The sequence below is a fragment of the Centropristis striata genome, chromosome 3, assembly GCF_030273125.1.
Source record: "Centropristis striata isolate RG_2023a ecotype Rhode Island chromosome 3, C.striata_1.0, whole genome shotgun sequence".
Classification (NCBI taxonomy): domain Eukaryota; kingdom Metazoa; phylum Chordata; class Actinopteri; order Perciformes; family Serranidae; genus Centropristis; species Centropristis striata.
Genome location: NC_081519.1, coordinates 23,859,100 through 23,877,570, shown reverse-complemented (window position 1 = coordinate 23,877,570; position 18,471 = coordinate 23,859,100). Strand labels below are relative to the sequence as shown.

The following is an 18,471-nucleotide window of genomic DNA, read 5'->3' as shown; positions in this document are numbered from 1 at the left end:
ACAACACACGCCATTTGTAAAAGCTGCAACTTTTTTGCTATATTTAGCAACTTTTAAGATCTTTCAGATCTTAAAGAGCCGGCGGCTTGTTAAGAAGAGTAAGAATGAGTCGAAGTGGCACAGTCCTCCTGCAGCAGTCTCTCCCAGTTGCATTCACAGAGCCGGAGGGGATGTTAACCCCTTAGCACCCAGTCTGAAAATTACTAATCGGCAAACAGTTAGCTCTGTAGCAGTACAGTGTGTATGTGCTGCTACTGCAGGAGGTGTTCACTTAGCGATCTCTGTTTGTTTACAACAAGCACCAGACACTCTGTGCACAGTTAGCGATGCCGGTTAATTCACGATCGCTATGTTTATGATCAGCGGAGACGCTGTGCATAATTAGCCATGCTGCTTCGTTTATGATCAGCTGCTGATGTTGTGTACAGTTAGCGATGGTGGCCATAGTTGCGTCTCCCTAATCCATCGCCTATGTGATCAGGAATCACGGTCAAAACTGGGGGACTTTTTGTAATGGAGACATGCAGAGTGAGCAGATATTTGAGAGGGAGTGGCCTGAGACTTTCCCGGTGGCCACTCTTCCCCATAAAGGAAACACAACTTTATATACACGTTTGTTTTTTGTGTGTAATACACAGCAGCCGCCACCAGAGGGCAGTCTGTCTGTCTGCTGCAGCAGCTGAGGATCACAGAGACTTACAGGACTGTTAGAACTAAAAGGACTCTCTCCCTGTTTGGTTTAATCCTGATGATAAAGATGAAGCTGCTGTGAGCCGCAGCATGAAGCCAGCAGCACATTTGTACTTCATACTCTTTGAATTAAAGATTTATTTAGACTGAACCAGAGTTGGTGTTTGTTTGAAAAGTGGAAAGTGTTATTACTCTTCAGATGTCTCTCACTGATGTGAAACCGTGCTCTCCATGGTGGAGACTGTTTAATGTTGCCCAACTGACACAAATATTATTTACTTTTTTTCAAACCTGAAAGAGTATTGCAAGATTTCGCAAAGATTTCCAACAGTAACTGAATCCGTCAGATAAATGTGGCCTAAAAAGCAGCAGTGGAAGGTAATAGAAATGTACTGTAAGTACTGTACTTACTGTAAGCATTTCTATTTTATGTAACTTTATACTTGTACTCCACTACATTTTAGAGGCAGATGTTGTACTTTTTATTCTTTAGTCAGTTTTCAGATGCATATTTAACATGAAAAACATGATTAATTTACAGTATGTTAAGAAATTAAATAAGCCCTACCTGAAAACTGTATAATCAAATAATAAATTTGGAATAAATAAAACAATATGAGTGAAGCCATTCAGCATAACGAGTACTTTTACTTTTGATACTTTAAAGACATTTTGATACTTTTACTTCACTAAGTTTTGAATGCAGGACTTTTACTGTAGTGAAGTCATTTCACAATGTTGTATCAGTACTTTTACTGCAATAAAGGATCTGAATATATTTTCCACCACTGACTACAACTAACGATAAAGTGCTTCAGTTCCTCAAGTAAAGAAGAAAAATGTTTCATTCATCGCATGAGCTCATATTTACATACTGACATATGTTAGTACCAGTGGTGGAAAGTAAGTACATTTACTCAAGTACTGTACATAAGTACAATTTTGATGAAGTTGTACTTTACTTGGGTATTCCCTTAATTTATGTAACTTTATACTTCTACTCCACTACATTTTGAGATAAATATTGTACTTTTTACTACACAACATTTAGCTGAAAACTTTAGTTACTTTACAGGTTGAGATTGACACAAACATGACACGTTTAAAGTGATTAGACATTTGTTGAAATTAAACCTAATTACAGTTTGTTAAGAATATACAATTAATCCTGTTAATGCTGCTTACATAAATGCATCAACAATGATAATAATCCAATAATATATTTAGAATATATAAAGCAAGTGGGTCCATTCTGCATAATGAGTACTTTTACTTTTTTTAGACTTTAAGTACATTTTGATACTTTTGTACTTTTACTTCAGTAAGTTTTGAATGCAGGACTTTTACTCTAGTGGAGTAATTTCACAGTGTGGTATTAGTACTTAAGTAATCTGAGTACTTCTTCCACCACTAATAAAAAGTACCATATCTCCCTCTGAAATGTGCCGAGGAGAAGTAACATATGAAGGAAAAACTCATGTAAAGAACCTTAAAACTAGACACAGTTTCTCTGATGAACAGTTAGAAGATATTCTCTCACAGTGACGTAATTTCATTCAGTTTCTAGTTTTGATTTCTCAGCTGCTGAGAGGAGACACACAATCAGTCGACAGCTGGTTTTATTCATCTGTTGACTGACTGGGAAATAAAAAAAAATGTAATGAGAAAGAGCAGATTTGTGGTTGATTCTTCAGCGTCAGTCTCTCCCCTCTCTGACCTGACATTTGAGACTGAATGAAGCTGACCCATCGGTTGTGTGTGTGTGTGTGTGTGTGTGTGTGTGTGTGTGTGTGTGTGTGTGTCTGTCTGTCTGTGATATTCTCCCTGCTGTCGGTGCCAGGATGAGTGGTGAGTGAAATATCAATTTCATCCAGAGTCCAATCATGGATTTGCATATTCAGGGTGTAAGTTTGTTGTGTTAAAGCTTCCTGTCAGTCGTGTCTCTTGATTAAACGTTCTGGACGAAGAGAAACTATCGAGCTCTCCGTGTTTTTATCATGAAAAGACTCTCATGTGATGCAGCCTACACATGTACTACATGCAGCATGCACTGCATCTGCTGGAAGGGTTTTTCACAATAAAATAAAGGTTAAATTAAGAGACATTCAGGTGAACTTAGTGATGTTCTCCTGCAGGCCGGCCTTTTCTGCAGGAGAGTCATAAATGCTTATTAGAATAAACAGAGATGTCATTATCTGTATCTGTATGTGTTTAACCAACAAAATGATCTGTGTTTGCATTCAGAAAGAAGACCAGAAGTGGTGTGGTTTATATTAGAAGACATTAAAACAGGCAAATATTGTCACCTAATATTTGTTGGCATTGTATATATTGTCCCTGCAAAGCATCAAATTCATTTTATTTTTGGTATATAATTAATTATCAAGTATATTTTAACATCTTCCTCCCTTTATTTTTAATTATATAACGCACAGTGAGGGCTTTTTCTCCCTTAATTATAAAGTGAAAACTCCAGAATAATATATTCAACTTTGTGTTCATAACTGATGCATAACCAAAAATGTAATTTACAAAAACAGCAGACAAGACTGATAAACTTTTGGCAGCTTTGACATCAAAATGAGCCAAAGTCATCAAAATGATTATCAATACAATAATTGTATTCAAATATTGTCACTGATGGTGCGAAAAAAACAGACACCGCCTGACTAATGCTAAATGTGATTTTTTATACATATATTTTACTGATCTATCTGATCTGATCTATGATACTGACATATAAGTTTATAGACCTATTTTTTAATCAGTTACCACAACTGTGTCATTCTTCAATATTGCACTGGAGGAATCATTTATTTGTTCACTTTATGTATTTTATGTCCACTTTGTCAGGCTGCATGTGGTCAGTCGCCGGCTTTGAATTAGTCCAGTTTATCTGGGTCATGAAGTGAATGAAATGATTGGACATAATGATGCTGGGACGGAGGCTCGACACACTTCTTTTAATCTGTGATCTCAGCTCCGTCTCTCATCTGAGTGTTTCATTAAAAACAAACATGAAAATGAGGACTACTGAGGAGGAGAGAGGAGAAAAACTTCCCCTGGAGAAAGAGTAACCTTGGCCTGGTTTAAAACAGAAAACTAACTCCAACATTTGTGGATTTTCTATCTCCTGTGTCCCCTTCAGTTTCAGTTGTTCAGCTGTCTCCAGATACTTCCCTGCAGTTTGATTCTTACCATGAGGTGATCAGGTACTGGGCCAGGTTGATGGCGATGGGCGTGCCGGTGATGGTGACGTGGCGGTCACTGGTGCTGTCGATCTGACTGCCGATCTTGATCTGAGCGCCCGACACCTGCCGGATCTCGTTGATCTTGGTGCCCTGGCGGCCGATGATTGAGCCAATCAGCTGCAACGAGGACGAGATGGAGGACAAGCATTAGAGACATTAGCTGCAGATTTACAGAGCGAAGACTGTGTTTTAAAAAGTTCTCCAACATTTGTTTTTTTAGTGATGGAGAACTGATACGGTGATTTTGTAAGCCTAATGTTCTTCATGTGTGATGATGTTAGTGACTGAAACTTGAGCTCAGTGTATAAAATGAGCTGCTGTGACCTCTAGGATGTTCTCCTGCTCCCATTGTATGTCATTTGTTGGTCATTTATTACTTCGTTTTATAAATGTTGTGTCTTGTTTGGTCATTTTACATCTTTTTTTTTTGTAATTTTGTGCATTTTTTGATAATTTTGTGTCTTTTATTGGTAATTTTGTATCTTTTTTGGTAATTGTGTATCTTTTTTGGTAATTTTGTGTCTTTTATTGGTATTTTGTGTCTTTTTTGGTCTTTTTGTGTCTTTTTTTGGTGATTGTGTGTCTTTTTTGGTCTTTTTGTGTCTTTTTTTGGTGATTGTGTGTCTTTTTTGTTAATTTTGTACCTTTTTTTGCTAAATTTGTGTCTTTTTTGGTCATTTTGTGTCTTATTTTGGTAATTTTGTGACTTTTTTTGTAATTTTTTTTCTTTTATTGGTCATTCTGTGTCCTTTTTTGGTAATTTTGTGCCTTTTTTTAGTAATTTTGTTTCTTTTATTGGTCATTACTGCTAAGTCAGCAAGATGGAGCAGAGGAAAGTCTAAACATAAATATGAGTCATATTTTGTTGACTGTACAAACTCCATATATTGTTGTTTTTGAGGGGAGACCAATCTCCATTGACAGTTGATTAAATATTAGAATAAAAAACTGAATATTAGAAGATTCATGAAGCTCAGTAATCTATAAAGTCCATGATGGAAGGACACCTTCTCCCTGGTCTCTCTCTGGTTTATTTTCTGTCCTCTCCTCTTGTTATCCGTCTGTCTGAGAATATTGAATAGCAACAGGTGGTGAACTCTGACTCATCGGCCGCTGTGAGCTATCCTTGTCTCAGCGGGGGTTCAGTCGTGGCTGGATGTCGCAGTAACAATAGACAGACAGTTACTGCGCTTATCTGGTGTCAGCTCGGACCGTAAATATGTCTCGTTACCATTTTCTCTAAAAGTCAAACACACGCTGTCAGACTGAGCTGCGTTTCTGACGGTCAAGGCTGCAATTTAGAGGTGAAGTGCATAAAAAAACTGGCATATTTCCACAAATCAATTATCAAACAGAAAGATTGGCATCATATGGTTTTATTTCTCTCTGACAAACAATAAATAATAGATTTTTCTCTACTCTGACAACGAGAGAAAGAAAACAGGTCCCATATATGTAAAGGAAGTGACAGCAGAGATAACGAGGAGCCGCAGTGTCGACAGCAGCGTGGGTGTAAATATAATCCAATTAAAAAATAATAAGAATGGTATATTTTACTGAAGGGAAGTTTGGTGTAAAGAATCAGATAATTACCTCCCTGCTCAGCTCATTAGCTAGAAATGTTTCACACCAAGGGACACTAAATAACTTTATCATTTACAGTTCATTATTTTTAACTTGTTAAGGAAATTAAGAGACACTAATACAGTGATACTTTTCCTCAGAGGGTTGTGATTAACGACTTGTAATAATTTAATGCCCTCTTAATTAGCTGCATCATTATTATTATTATAATTATTATTATTTTATTGTGATCACAGTGAATTTATTTCTTCATGTCAATACACAAACTTATTATTATATAATAGTGGAATCGGATCACAAGTGGTCAGTGAAGATTCATGTGGAGACGCTGCTACTGCAGGTGAGTTCGGATCACTCAGACCACATGCTAAATGGAAACAGGGTCTTAAAGACACTGTGAGGAGTCAGCAGGTAATATTGTCCAACAGATCCCCTTTATTAAACCAAGACGGCCTAATGCCAAACTCCAGGCTTCAAAACTGGAGCCACAAACCAACGGGTGACTAAAGCCATCACTTTTAATAGAGTACAATAGAAAAACACACACACACACACACACACACACACACACACACACGGCTGCAGGTTTTGTCCAGCCATCAGGAGGTTCAGTGTCTTTCTCAAGGACAGGGGGACATGTGGACGGGAGGAGCTGTCCCTGCTGCGTCACAGCCTCCCTCCACTCACTTTAAAGCCTTTCTGAATGAGAATGAGTTGCAGACAGAGACACGGGAGGCAGAACTCTCCATCAGTCCTCCCTCCGCTTCCTCCTGCTCTCTGTTCGTTTTTATCCGCTCCTGACCCAGATCTTTCCTTAAGTCTCACTGTTTGACTCTTCTCTTTCCGCATCCTCTCATTCCTTTTCTGCAACCCTGCTACTGCCGCTTTCTCTCTTTTATAATCTTTACTTATTCTCTCTCTTCTCTCTCTCCAACTCTGCACCACAAACATTCCTCTCCCTACAAGTCACCAGACCAACAGGCTCTGATGGAGATCTACTCTGTGGGCTACAGTGGGCTATTCCTGGAAAGGGCTCTGATAGTATAAGTGTGTGTGTGTGTGTGTGTCTATAATGACCCTGTGGGAGACAAAGTGGAGGCTGACATCACCAGGTCAGGACCATTTTTGTGAATCCACCTTTAGCCGCTGTTTGACCTCACAAACAGACAACACCAGCAGAAAGCTTCATCTGTTTCTGTGTTTAATTATTAACTAAAATATAGTTTCTTCGCAAGATCGAAAATAAACATTTACAGGTCATTGTTACTTTTACATCGTATACATTTTTGTCTCATTATTAGGGCCCGAGCACTAACAGTGCGAGGAACATATTGAGATTGGTCCGTTTATTATTATAACGGCAAATTAATCGCGTTTTCGAGGGCTTTATCATATTCCAAAACTCACCAAACTTAGAACAAGATTCAATCCCGTCGAAAATGTAAGTATTTCACTAGTTTCAGAAATGGGCGTGGCAAAATTACCTAATAGTGCCCCCTAGAATTGAGCCCCTAAAACAGGTTTGTCGTAAAGACACGGCATTTGGTACAAACGTGTATCTTGGGAAGACATAGCAAAAAGTCTCAAGAAGCTATACCCAAAAAAGAACAGGAAGTCGGCAATCTTGGATCGAAAATGGTGTTTTAGATGTTTTTCGCCATTTCCATGCCACATCCTTAACAAACTCTTCCTACAGATTTAATGCAATCGACTTTGAACTTGTTCAGTACCATCACAAGGCCTTTGACATCAAAAGTTATTAAAAGCTGTGCAGACCATCACACTATGTGGGCGTGGCATGGCGGCAAAATATGGCGTTCTGGCATAAAACATGAGACTGTATAACTTGACCATACATTGTCCAATCTGACTCAAACTTGTAATGCATGATGATGGTCCATCACTGACCAGTTCTACACTACAATATTTCATAAAGTCCCGCTCTTTTTGATTAGCCACGCCCCCTTTTCCCAACTAATGAATCGTTTGTCTTATAGACTTGCATGAGGTGTCAGTGTACTCAGCAGAGAGTCCTTGATTACCTCGCCCCTTCAACGATCGGTGGACCCGGCGTGTCCGGCTCCCCCGACAGCTCCAGTCTGCTCAGACCCGTTCATCGCTGCTTGCAGCTTTAATTTGTTTCATTTCTGTCATGTTTTTTTGCATTCAAGAGTGGAAGCTATAAAAACACATAAATATGTAATGACCTTCTCCTCATATAATGCTCTATTGTTTCTTACTGGCTCACTGTTTTATTGTCCATATTGCTCCTACATATTTATTTGTCTTACTTATTCAATTTGTTTTCAGTCTGCGATGATTTTCCATCTTTGTCTTATTGTATTTATTCTGTCTTGCTTTTGTTTTTCCTTTTCTGCTTCTGCCTTTCTTTGTGTGTCAAAGCACTAAAATAAACAAAGTTATTATTATCATTATTATTATTTTCATTTCTGCAAGTCTGTCCCCTGTCTTCTAGAAATTAAATGCACATACTGTAGTACTTATATACGACAATAAATCTATTTTGGAGGGAAATGCAATGCAGAGTTTGTTATCAACACAATGAGGAAAAACTGTTAATTAATCTTGCTGTTAATTTTAAGATGCTGATACTGAAGGTACAAATAGTTCTTTTGTCCGCATAAATACACAATTTTAAGGCATTTGTACTTGAGTATTTCCATTTTATATAACTTCTACTTCTAGTCCGCTACAATTTAGAGATAAATATCTTACTTTTTATGCCACTACATTAGGCTGAAATATTTAGTTACTTTTCAGGTCGAGATTTAACATGATAGATTACTTTGTTCATCCCCGAAGGGAAATTCGGTAAGTATGATGAAATCATATTTAAGGGAGTTGCGAATGTAACACTTCATTTGTCACGTCTTGCTGAGGGCAGCAGAGCATTTTAAGTTTTATCTATTTATTATTGTATTTTATTGTTTAAGTCTGGAATTTAATAGAGCTTTATTAGCAATATATATATTTTTATTTTTAGTATAGTTTTTAATTAGGTTTTTTAATGATAACAATATATTTTTTATTATTTATAAGTATTATACATTTTTAATTACTTTTAGCATCCATTTATTACCTTTTTTAAAAATCTATTTAACTATTTATTGTATTTAAGCTTATTTGTTGAATTTTATCTGGTGTTTCCTTATTATAAATGGATGAGATTTAAGTTTGCGTTCCTCTTCCTTTGTGTAACATGTTATTTGTCTGATGTAAACGTAATTGGGAAAACACATTTGTACCATACATTCTCAGTGTTTCTGCATTTAAAAGTCCGCATGTTAAGAGGTACAATTTAGCTTTTTTTCTGTGCGCTTTTGGGCCTTTTGCCCACATGTAACCTGTGTTTAATAACTGAAAACTGAGCTTTTGTAAAACTTCTTCCAGCGTGAAGATGTTCAGAAACTCACGTCAGAAAAAATGTTTTGCTTGAGATGACAGATTCTTCTTCTTCGTCTGCTTGTTATTGAGTCTTATTACCTAATGCCAGCACCTTTTTATCATTTGAAAATCATATAATCTTGAATCCATATCATTTAGTGCCTATCATTGATGTACCAAATGTAAGCTTATGTATTTTATTCTGGAATGTTGAAGATTATATCTTTTTTAAAAATGTGTGCCGTTTGTATACCAAATCCAGATTTTGGCTTCATGGTCGTTGATTTTCATCGATTAGCCAATATTTTAAGCATCATGTCGGTGAGATTCAAATGACTATTTTGAAGGAGGAAAATCCCCTTTTTCAAAAATACCCTCGGAGGTGAGGACTGGGCCTCACAACACCAGGGACCGTGTTGTGTGTTCTTTCTGTTACTTGTGAGAGAATTCAATAAAGTCTAGTTTGCACAATGGTTTGTGATACTCACATAAATGAAAAGGCTGAGAAAGAAGAAGGGCTACATTCTGATAGAGATGGAGAGTGTTGATGTAGTTCAGATTGAAAAGCCTCTGAAACCAATTTGTGATATTGGGTTAAACAAATGTAAACGTCATGCCCACTTTTTTTTCTACAGAGAGAAAATAATGGCAGAGGGCCTCGGTGGGAAAACAAGCTTTGGCTTTTACACTTTGTCCAAGGTTGACTGCTCTGGAGATGAGAGGTTTCCAGAGGCTGCGGTACGGCCGCATGTGTCCCCCTCTGAGCAGCTTTATGTAAGTGCTGTTGGGTAAAATCAGCTTAAAGCAGAAGAGGAGAGGAGGAAGAGGACGGACCGAGGGCTATTTTTGGGTGATTCCCCGCTGCCCTTGTAATTTGGAAAAGGTTTACTGAAGGAGAGAGGCAGAGAGAGAGAGGGAGTGTGTGTCAGACAGGGTTGTTGTTAAATCTCAAACTGTGAGCTATAGGATGTCATTAAGCTGCTCGGCTTGGCCCCGCTCACTGACTCACACACACACACAAACATATCACACACTTACATGCACAGGGTGTTAAGCCCCTCTCTGCTCTCTGCTTTGGAGCCTTTGTGCCTTATTCTCTCAGCCAGATGTATGTGAACACGTGTGAGCAGTATGTTCAATGTACATGAATGAGAGCTTATAGGCTCCGGTGATGGTGATGATGATGATGACGCTTAATTTATACTTGAGAGGTGACAGCACCTGCAGAGGTGTTAATTATGCTGTCAGAGTTTCCTGTGAAATCACAACCTCATCCTCATCTCTTCTTTATTGTGCAGCAGATCACTCATCCAGAAGCAACCAGCGAGAGGAAATGTTGCCTGAACAAACCGGACTGCATTACTTCCTGTAGAGAAATCTTCCGAAGCCAAACATTAGATCCTGAGGAATGAATGACCAAGTGGTTCATCCTCAGGGAGCCTGAACTATAAAAGTGACTAAGACTGCAGTTTGGAAGCAGTTTACTGCATTCTACAAGCTTACATAGACAGTATTATTGTGTCTTTGTTTGTGCAGGAAATGTAAAATTCATATTCATTAGTCTTTTACCAGTGTTTCCCCCAAAAAACTTTTGACTGAAAGCAACAATTTGGTTTAAACTGATTCTGGAAAAAAAAAACGAATGTCAACATTCTGCAAAACAAAAAACTTTACTTCACTTTCTACAAAACTATGATATCTCGCAGGTGCTCTTAAAATATATATGAAAAATATTTCATGCATTCATGATGGGAGGTCAGGAAATGGAAAGAATGTGGTTTCTATTAGCAGTTTGGATGCACAGAAACAACAACAACAGCTGACCACAGACTGGATAAAGACTGACATGTTGCCACTTTCTCCTCACCAAACACCTTCCAGTCCAGGGGTCGGCAACCTATACTAACAAAAGAGCCATTGTTGGACAAAAAAAGACAAATAATGTCGGATTGGAGCTACAAACCTTATTTTGAGCCTCACAATGAAAATGTAACAGCCTACTACGTCTAAATTAGCCTACCAACATCACTAATAAGCAATAATGAGCATTTATTAATATGATTTTGAATGCAGAGGGGAGCCAAGTGCTAATGAGAGGCTGGACACCAGAGAAATATCTCAGGAGATTTGCAAAAGCTAGCCTAGCTAGGGAAACTCAAAACTAGACTTGAAGTTGGCAAAATGTAGATATCTTAATACCGTTTATAGGGAAAACAGAAATAACTGTCCATGTCGTATGATATGGAGTCAGTTACAATCATGACATCAAAGACTGTTTATAGAATCAAATAACTAATTAAAACCAAACTGATCAGAAAGACACTTGAACAAACACCAGTGTGATAAAAACGACCTAAACTGACAGAAACCATTTATTTCTCCCACCCACTAACATGGAGGGGGCTGGGCTTATAATCTATACCCCAGCCAGCCTCCAGGGGGCGACCCAGATGTTTAGGCCTCTTTAGTGTGGAACTGTCAGGTTATATAGAGTCTGAGCAGCAGACTGACTCACTGACTTGTTGGGTTAATGTGTGTGGTTGAGGTTAGTGATCCCCGGTACTTTTCAAAAGTGTGTGTGTGTTCGGCTGTGAATTACTTGTGTTATGAGGACTCGCCTTCATTATGGGGACAAAATACAAGTCCCAATAACATAAATCATTAAATATTAGGGTAGAGACTGTGTTTAACATTAGAGTAAGGTTAGGGTAAGGGGAAGTCTCCATGAAATGAATTACAATGTTTGTGTGTGTGTGTGTGTGTGTGTGTGTGTGTGTGTGTATGGCTGTGTATTACTGGTTGTGGGGATTCATCTTCGTTATGTAAGTCAATGTAATGTCCTCTAAAGTGATGGAAACACTGTGTGTGTGTGTGTGTGTGTGTGTGTGTGTGTGTGTGAATATGTGTGTGTCCTCCTGCTGATAGAGCTGCTGTATTTAACCCAGTGTTTTGACTGCAGGACAGAAGCCCTAAGCTCCCGCTCTGTGACAGGCTGAATGACTGACTAACACCCACTGACGGACGGATGGAGAGAGTCGGAGAGGAAGAGGAGTGGAAGGGGAGAGGAGGAGAAGAGGAAGAGAAGTGAAGGAGTGAGGCAGAGAGGTGGAGCATAGCCTCTCAGTGCTGATGGGAAAAACATTTTACCATCCAACAGCATGTATGTGTAGATCTTCAGTGAACCAAACCTTTATTAAACTGTTATGATCCATTCTGATGCTCATATTCTGAACTTTCTGCTTCTGAAGCGACTAGAAGACATAACTGTAATGTGAGTGCAGGTTTTCTTTATATCATGAACCGTGTTTATATATGCATTAAAGAACACTTTTGTTGAGCTGAGGAAAGATTTCTGAATGTTAAGCCGTGCCTAAGTGAAACCATGAAAAGCTGAAAAAGCTTCAGATGATAAAAGTGGATATTACGATAAAATACTTTGGCGGAAAATAATGAAATATTTTGTCAGTGAAGATTATGTTTAATAATAACATTTTTACAACTTATCATGTAGTTCACTTATCATTTATCATATTAACAGTTAGGCTGGTCTCATGAATGATTCATACAGAAAGTAATGCACTGAATTTCGTTGCTATCCCCTGAAAGCTTGTCTGTCTATTTAGCATAAATACTCATGTTTATAACTAACTCTAACTTAACTCATGTTTTTCATCAAGATGTTAAATGCACCAAGTAGTTCCACCCATTTCTCATGTTATCACTCACTTAAATTGGTGTTCTCTGCTGTTTTTCCCCCCATAAGTACTCCACCTTCTAGTAGGTCCAGCAGGTTGTTATCAGTCCACTGAAAACTACTTCTCTAAATTTAGGGCTTAAAACTTTCTAGTAAGGCATTATAAAAGATGATTTGAAAAGTAAAATAAATGCACAAGGACAACGTGACTACTGGAAACTATATAGTTCAAATACTATTGTTGACAAATAATTTCACAAGGAATAGCAACCCCAGTCTCCTGGGTGAAAGTCCTGTTTTTTTGGGGGGTTTTTTGCACGGTGGCGCAGTTGGTAGCGATATCGCCTCACAGCTAGAAGGTCCTGGGTTTGATTCCCGCCAGGACGCTGTGGGCGTTGGAGGCGTGTCCCCACCTCCATGTCTCCGGTGTCCGTAGAGCTGGTCGGTGTCGGCAAAAGGGCCTTTCTGTGTGGAGTTTGCATGTTCTCCCCATGTCCCCCGAGGATCCCCTTACAGGGACCTCTCACCAAAACTCTGGTCGGTCGGGGCGCCTGATGGGGGGGAGAGGAATCCCCCCCCCCACGTCAGGTGTCAAGAAGCGGTCTGCTAACTCCGCATGTATCGGAGGAAGCATGTGGCCAGTCCAGGGCTCTCCCCAGACCGACAGGGACGAGGAAGCGCCCAGGACCATGAAATAGGACAAACTGAGGTGATAAATAAAATGTTACAAAAATCGTGGGATAAAAATTTATAAAAAAAAAGTCCTGTTTTTTTTCACCCTGCTATCAACTACAGCTGCTAAAGAAAACATATATAATGATGACTACACAATTTCAATTTACACACCGTTTAAAATGTGCCGGTTGTTGTGATGAGGAAATACTTAGTTAGGCTTGGGTAAAAAGAACAGGGTATATAAATACTTAAATATGTGACTCACCTTATGGGATGAATATTGCTGATAAACACACATTTAATCTTGCACTAACATCCAAATCGGGTGGTAGATTCATATTTAAGTATTTTTTAAAAGCCTGACCCTGTAATTTACCCTGTAATACAATAAAAACATATTATAACGTATAACTACATGTCATTTGTAAGTTAGATTATTAGGTGATAAGTCACGTTTCAGAATCATGTAAACAGCTCCATTACTTTGCTGTTTAATGAGAGTTTTGGGAGATTTGCTGTGTGAGGAGGAGGAACAGGACAGTGACAGGGAGAGTTACTGCGTGTTTGTGGGGAGAGAGGAGCGTGACCGGGACATGCTGGCTAAAGGCTCTCATGCACAAGAGGTCAGCGATCTGACCTCGCAACAGTCAACATGTCCATCAAACGCCGAACGTCCTTGAGTGTGACACTGAACTGTTCACTGTCTGCTTCACTGCCTCCACTCTGACGCTCTGTTCGCTGCTACAGCTCCACAGTCACATTTAATATGTGCACATATGGCTTCTGTGTTTTTACTGCCACACTCTTGTATTGAAGAGACGAATGATTTAATGTCTGGTGTCTAACTGCTTCTAAGGAAGATTTTAAAAATAAATTATATATATATATATATATATATATATATATATATATATTAGGGTTGGGAAGCCATCGTCCATCACCGAGGCCAGCCTCCTGTCTCAGCTCTCACTCTATATAATTGTGCTACTATAATGCATAAAGTTGGCATGTTGCAGATTGGATCTGGTGATTGATTAACATATATTCCTGCAGACTGGCTCTGGTGGTAAGTGCATATTAAAAAACCCTGACCCGCCTCAGGAAAGACTGGCTGAGTGGGTAAATGGACAGTTAATGGGCTCATAAAGTGCAAAAATAAAAATAGTAATTAATATCTAACAGGTATACTATAAAAGTATAAAACACAGTATATAAACAACAACATCGTCGTCAGTTACACACAATATCTTAATATGTGAATTCCTTGTTATGCATTAATTTGCTTTCTTCTTGAAATCAAAAACGTGTCTAATGATATCTTTTTTCCTTTAATGCTATACTAAGCAAAACTTTCCTAAACAAACAAAACACAATGTGGTGACTAGTGTTTGTTATCGGTTGAGGCTGCAACATCTAATCATGTGGAGGTCAAAGTTGATGCACGGAAGTACATGTTTTATTCGCCCCTTTGCACACATAGAATGGAAGTGAACTGGAGGTGAGTGTTAAATTTGGGAAGTCTGTCAGCATGTTGTGCTTACAAACAATAAGTAAGCAACAATTTCTGCACAGTGTACCTTTAATAACTAAATGATTGATAATGAATTTTCACTACTTAGTCAAAATGTGTGGATGAACCTTCAACATCATCATCAAAGAACTGTCCAATCACAGCCTGGGGGCGGGACTAACAGAAGCTCATGGCAGCCGTAACAGACAGCCGTTCACAATAACACTGTTTCCTGTTTCCAGCCGAAGAGACAGGACTGACTGTACTTTCAGTAAAATTAGTTTTGGACTAATTCAGGGACGGATTCAGCTGCAGGAAGCTCAGAGGACTCTGACAGAATGTGCACCTGTTCACAGTGCAGTCATATGTTCATATCTCAATAATGGATTCATATTCTATAACATCTTTTGTACTCACATCGTTTGGAATGAGGAGCTCCTGAGACGTGGTTTGGGAGTTGGCGTCCACCCCTCCTGAGAAAGAGAGAGAGAGAGAGAGAGAGAGAGAGAGAGATTATTTTATTTCTGTTATAGTTACACAGGAGACAGTTACAGTCAGACAGGCTCACATACAGAATCGAATGTAAATGTATTTAACTTAGATTTAATTTTCTGCTGCTGACGAGCTGAAAAGAACGTCCTTCCTTCTTTCCTTCCCCTTTCCTCCCTCCCTCCCTCCCTTCCTTCCTTCTTTGCCTTTTTCTTCCTCCCTCCATCCCTACCTCCCTTCCTCCCCTCCTTCCTTCATTTTTTGCCTTTTCCTTCCTCCCTCATCCCTACCTCCCTTCCTTCCTTCTTTCCCTTCCTTCCTTCCCCTTTCCTCCCTCCCTTCCCCCTCCCTCCCTCCCTCCCTTCCTTCCTTCCTTCTTTGCCTTTTCCTTCCTCCCTCCATCCCTACCTCCCTTCCTTCCTTCATTCCTTCATTTTTTGCCTTTTCCTTCCTCCCTCCATCCCTACCACCCTTCCTTCCTTCTTTCCTTCTTTCTCTTCCTTCCTTCCTCCCTCCCTTCCTCCATCCCTCCTTCCTTCCTTCCTTCCTTCCTTTCCACAGGAAGTGGTCGCCTCACAGTGAACTAAACCAGCAGCTCCTCTGTGTGAACGTGTGCTGGCAAGCGAGTTTAGTGTGTGTGTGTGTGTGTGTGTGTGTGTGTGTGTGTGTGTGTGTGTGTGTGTGTGTGTGTGTGAATTATTTCCACTTCCACGACTGATAAGTTTAATACCTGGGACATAATGGAATAATCAGCCATCCATATCCACACATGATAATCTCTCCTCTGTGCAGCGTGCAGCGCATTTCTTTGAGAAATTACAAAACGTCTCTTTAACATTTACAGGATGTGAACTGACCGACGGACACCACACACACACTGCAGACACAGACACAGACACACACACACACACACACACACACTGCAGACACACACTGCAGATCCACACACTCTGCACGTGTTGGAGGAAATATTCTGCTCTTTTATTTTAGTAAAAATACTCAAGTAAAATACCATTATTTAAACGTTTACTTCAAGTAACTACAAGGACCTTTTAATTTTTTTAAACATTTTCATGGTTTTCTTGATAATGATTTTGGTAATTATCAAGAAAACCACGGAAAATGTTTACATATCAGCTCTTAAATTAAACTCTTATCAGCTATTTTTGTTGTTATCATTATATTTGTCCAAACAAATGTACCTTTAGTTGTACCAGGCATTAAAATAAACAAGAAACTGAAGAAAAAGGGTGGTCTAATAATTTTTGCCATGCCTGTAGGTGACGTTGTGTCAAAACTCCAAAGGGTTAATAACACTTTTCTCTATTGCCTTCCTGTTGCATGTTGAGCCTCCTGACACTGATTGTTAGCATTGTTCCACCTCTGATTTTCACCTCTGAGTGTAATCGCTGGTTACTCCTGCAGAGTTCACACTGACCGAGCCAGAGATCCATAGGCAGGTCTGACTCAGTGTGTAAACTCAGCTGGATGCTCCAAATCAAAGCGGACACATGGGGATTATAATACAGAGCTGATTATGAAACATTTGTCTCATTATGTGCTCAAGTTTCTTACAAAACAACTAGAGAATAACAGTGAAAGGAACGGTTCCTGTTTAAAGAGACATCCAGAGCGTGACTGATAAAATATAAGACATTTTAGAAACATCTGTGTTTTTGATGCAGCGAATGATGAAACTCAATGTAATGACACTTTCTTTTTTTTTTTTCTGAAATGGAAATAATATTTTTCCGTTTTCGAGTTGAAACACAGTCTCTGAAAAAATACTGAAGAGCTGCAACAACAAAGTGACTTCAAAGTCAAATATAAGGAGAACAGAGATTGAGAGCAAAATTATCGACACTGCAATCAAAACAAGTTTTATTGGAAATAAAACAAATTAATATATTCATGCAAATCCAAAAGTTTTGCATTTCAAGGAAGTTTTAGCTCAACAGCAAGCAACACTTCGGAATTAGCAAACAAAATTATTGCAGTGTTGATAGTTTTGGTATCAAATCTATTTGTTGATTGCATATTAAAAACACAAAAGAAACACCATGTATATATATATTCATTTGTGCTTGTGGTTAACACTTTTTTCTTATGGTACTGAAATGTTTTATTTATTTTTTATCTTTTAAAACCTTAGAGAAGAAGTTATGGATCATAAGAGTTTGAATTTTCCCATTGTGGGACTAATGAGGGAATCTTAATCTTAATCTTAAGGAAACTGTTGTCTTTAAACTAAATGTGACCACTTATTTTGCAGTTAATAATGAATAATTAAGATGATGACAAAAACCTTCTCAACCTGCCAGCAGGCAGCTGCTCGCCCATACTGATGGGGACGATAAGCGATGTTAACGACTGTTAAACCGTCTGAAAACACTCTAAAGTCCAAAGATTTGGAGATTCAAAATTCAGAGAAGTACGATGACAACATTTATTCTGGTGACTGAGTTGTTTGTTTTTCTTCTGTCTCTTTACATCTTCACATGTTGGTGACTGTGTGTGTTTCTGTGACTGTGTGTTTGTCTGACTCTGTGTGTGTGATTGTTTATGTGTGACTGTCTGTAGTGTGTTTGTGACTATGTGTGTGTGTGTCTCAGTTTGCGTGTGTGTTTGTTTGTGTGAGACTGTGTGTGTGTGTGTGTGTGTGTATGTGTGTGTGTGTGTGTGAATGTGACTGTGACTGTGTGTCTGACTCTGTTTGTGTGTGTGTTTGTGACTCAGTGTGCGTGTGTGTTTGTGTGTGTGTGTATGTGTGTGTCTGACTCTGTGTGTGTGTGTGTGACTCTGTGTGTGTGTTTGTGACTCTGTGTGTGTGTGTGTGTGTGTGTGTGTGTGTGTGTGTGTACCTACCAGGGAGGACCTGTGTGGACTGGCTGATGGGGGCCAGGCCCTGCTGCTGCATCGACAACTGGTGGAGCTTCGCCAGCTAAGAGAGGAACAGAAGGACATAGGAGAGAAAATGATGAAAAAACAGCCTCATTAAGCCACAGAAAACATCTGAGGAGTAAAAGTGTTTCAGTTGTTCTTTACCTCTGAATGTGGAATGCTGTAGTGACCCTGTACTGCGTACGTCTGAAACAGAAAGAGAGAGAGCAGAAGTGTGACTGTGTGTTTCATGCAGCATGAGGGTTTCACTTCCACTGGGGGGAATTATTATG

The 18,471-nt window shown here is 39.0% G+C and overlaps 1 protein-coding gene across 1 annotated transcript in view; it reads right to left on the bottom strand.

Moving 5' to 3' along the window:
* The window catches only part of pcbp4 (poly(rC) binding protein 4), a 185,081-nt gene that overhangs the window by 11,216 nt on the left and 155,394 nt on the right, over positions 1-18,471 (bottom strand). The window contains exons 10-14 of the mRNA XM_059328417.1: positions 18,344-18,385; positions 18,184-18,239; positions 15,995-16,003; positions 15,227-15,293; positions 3,889-4,058 (exon numbers count right to left, since the gene is read on the bottom strand). Of these exons, the coding sequence (XP_059184400.1) occupies positions 3,889-4,058; positions 15,227-15,293; positions 15,995-16,003; positions 18,184-18,239; positions 18,344-18,385 (344 nt within the window). The remainder of the gene's footprint in view (positions 1-3,888; positions 4,059-15,226; positions 15,294-15,994; positions 16,004-18,183; positions 18,240-18,343; positions 18,386-18,471) is intronic.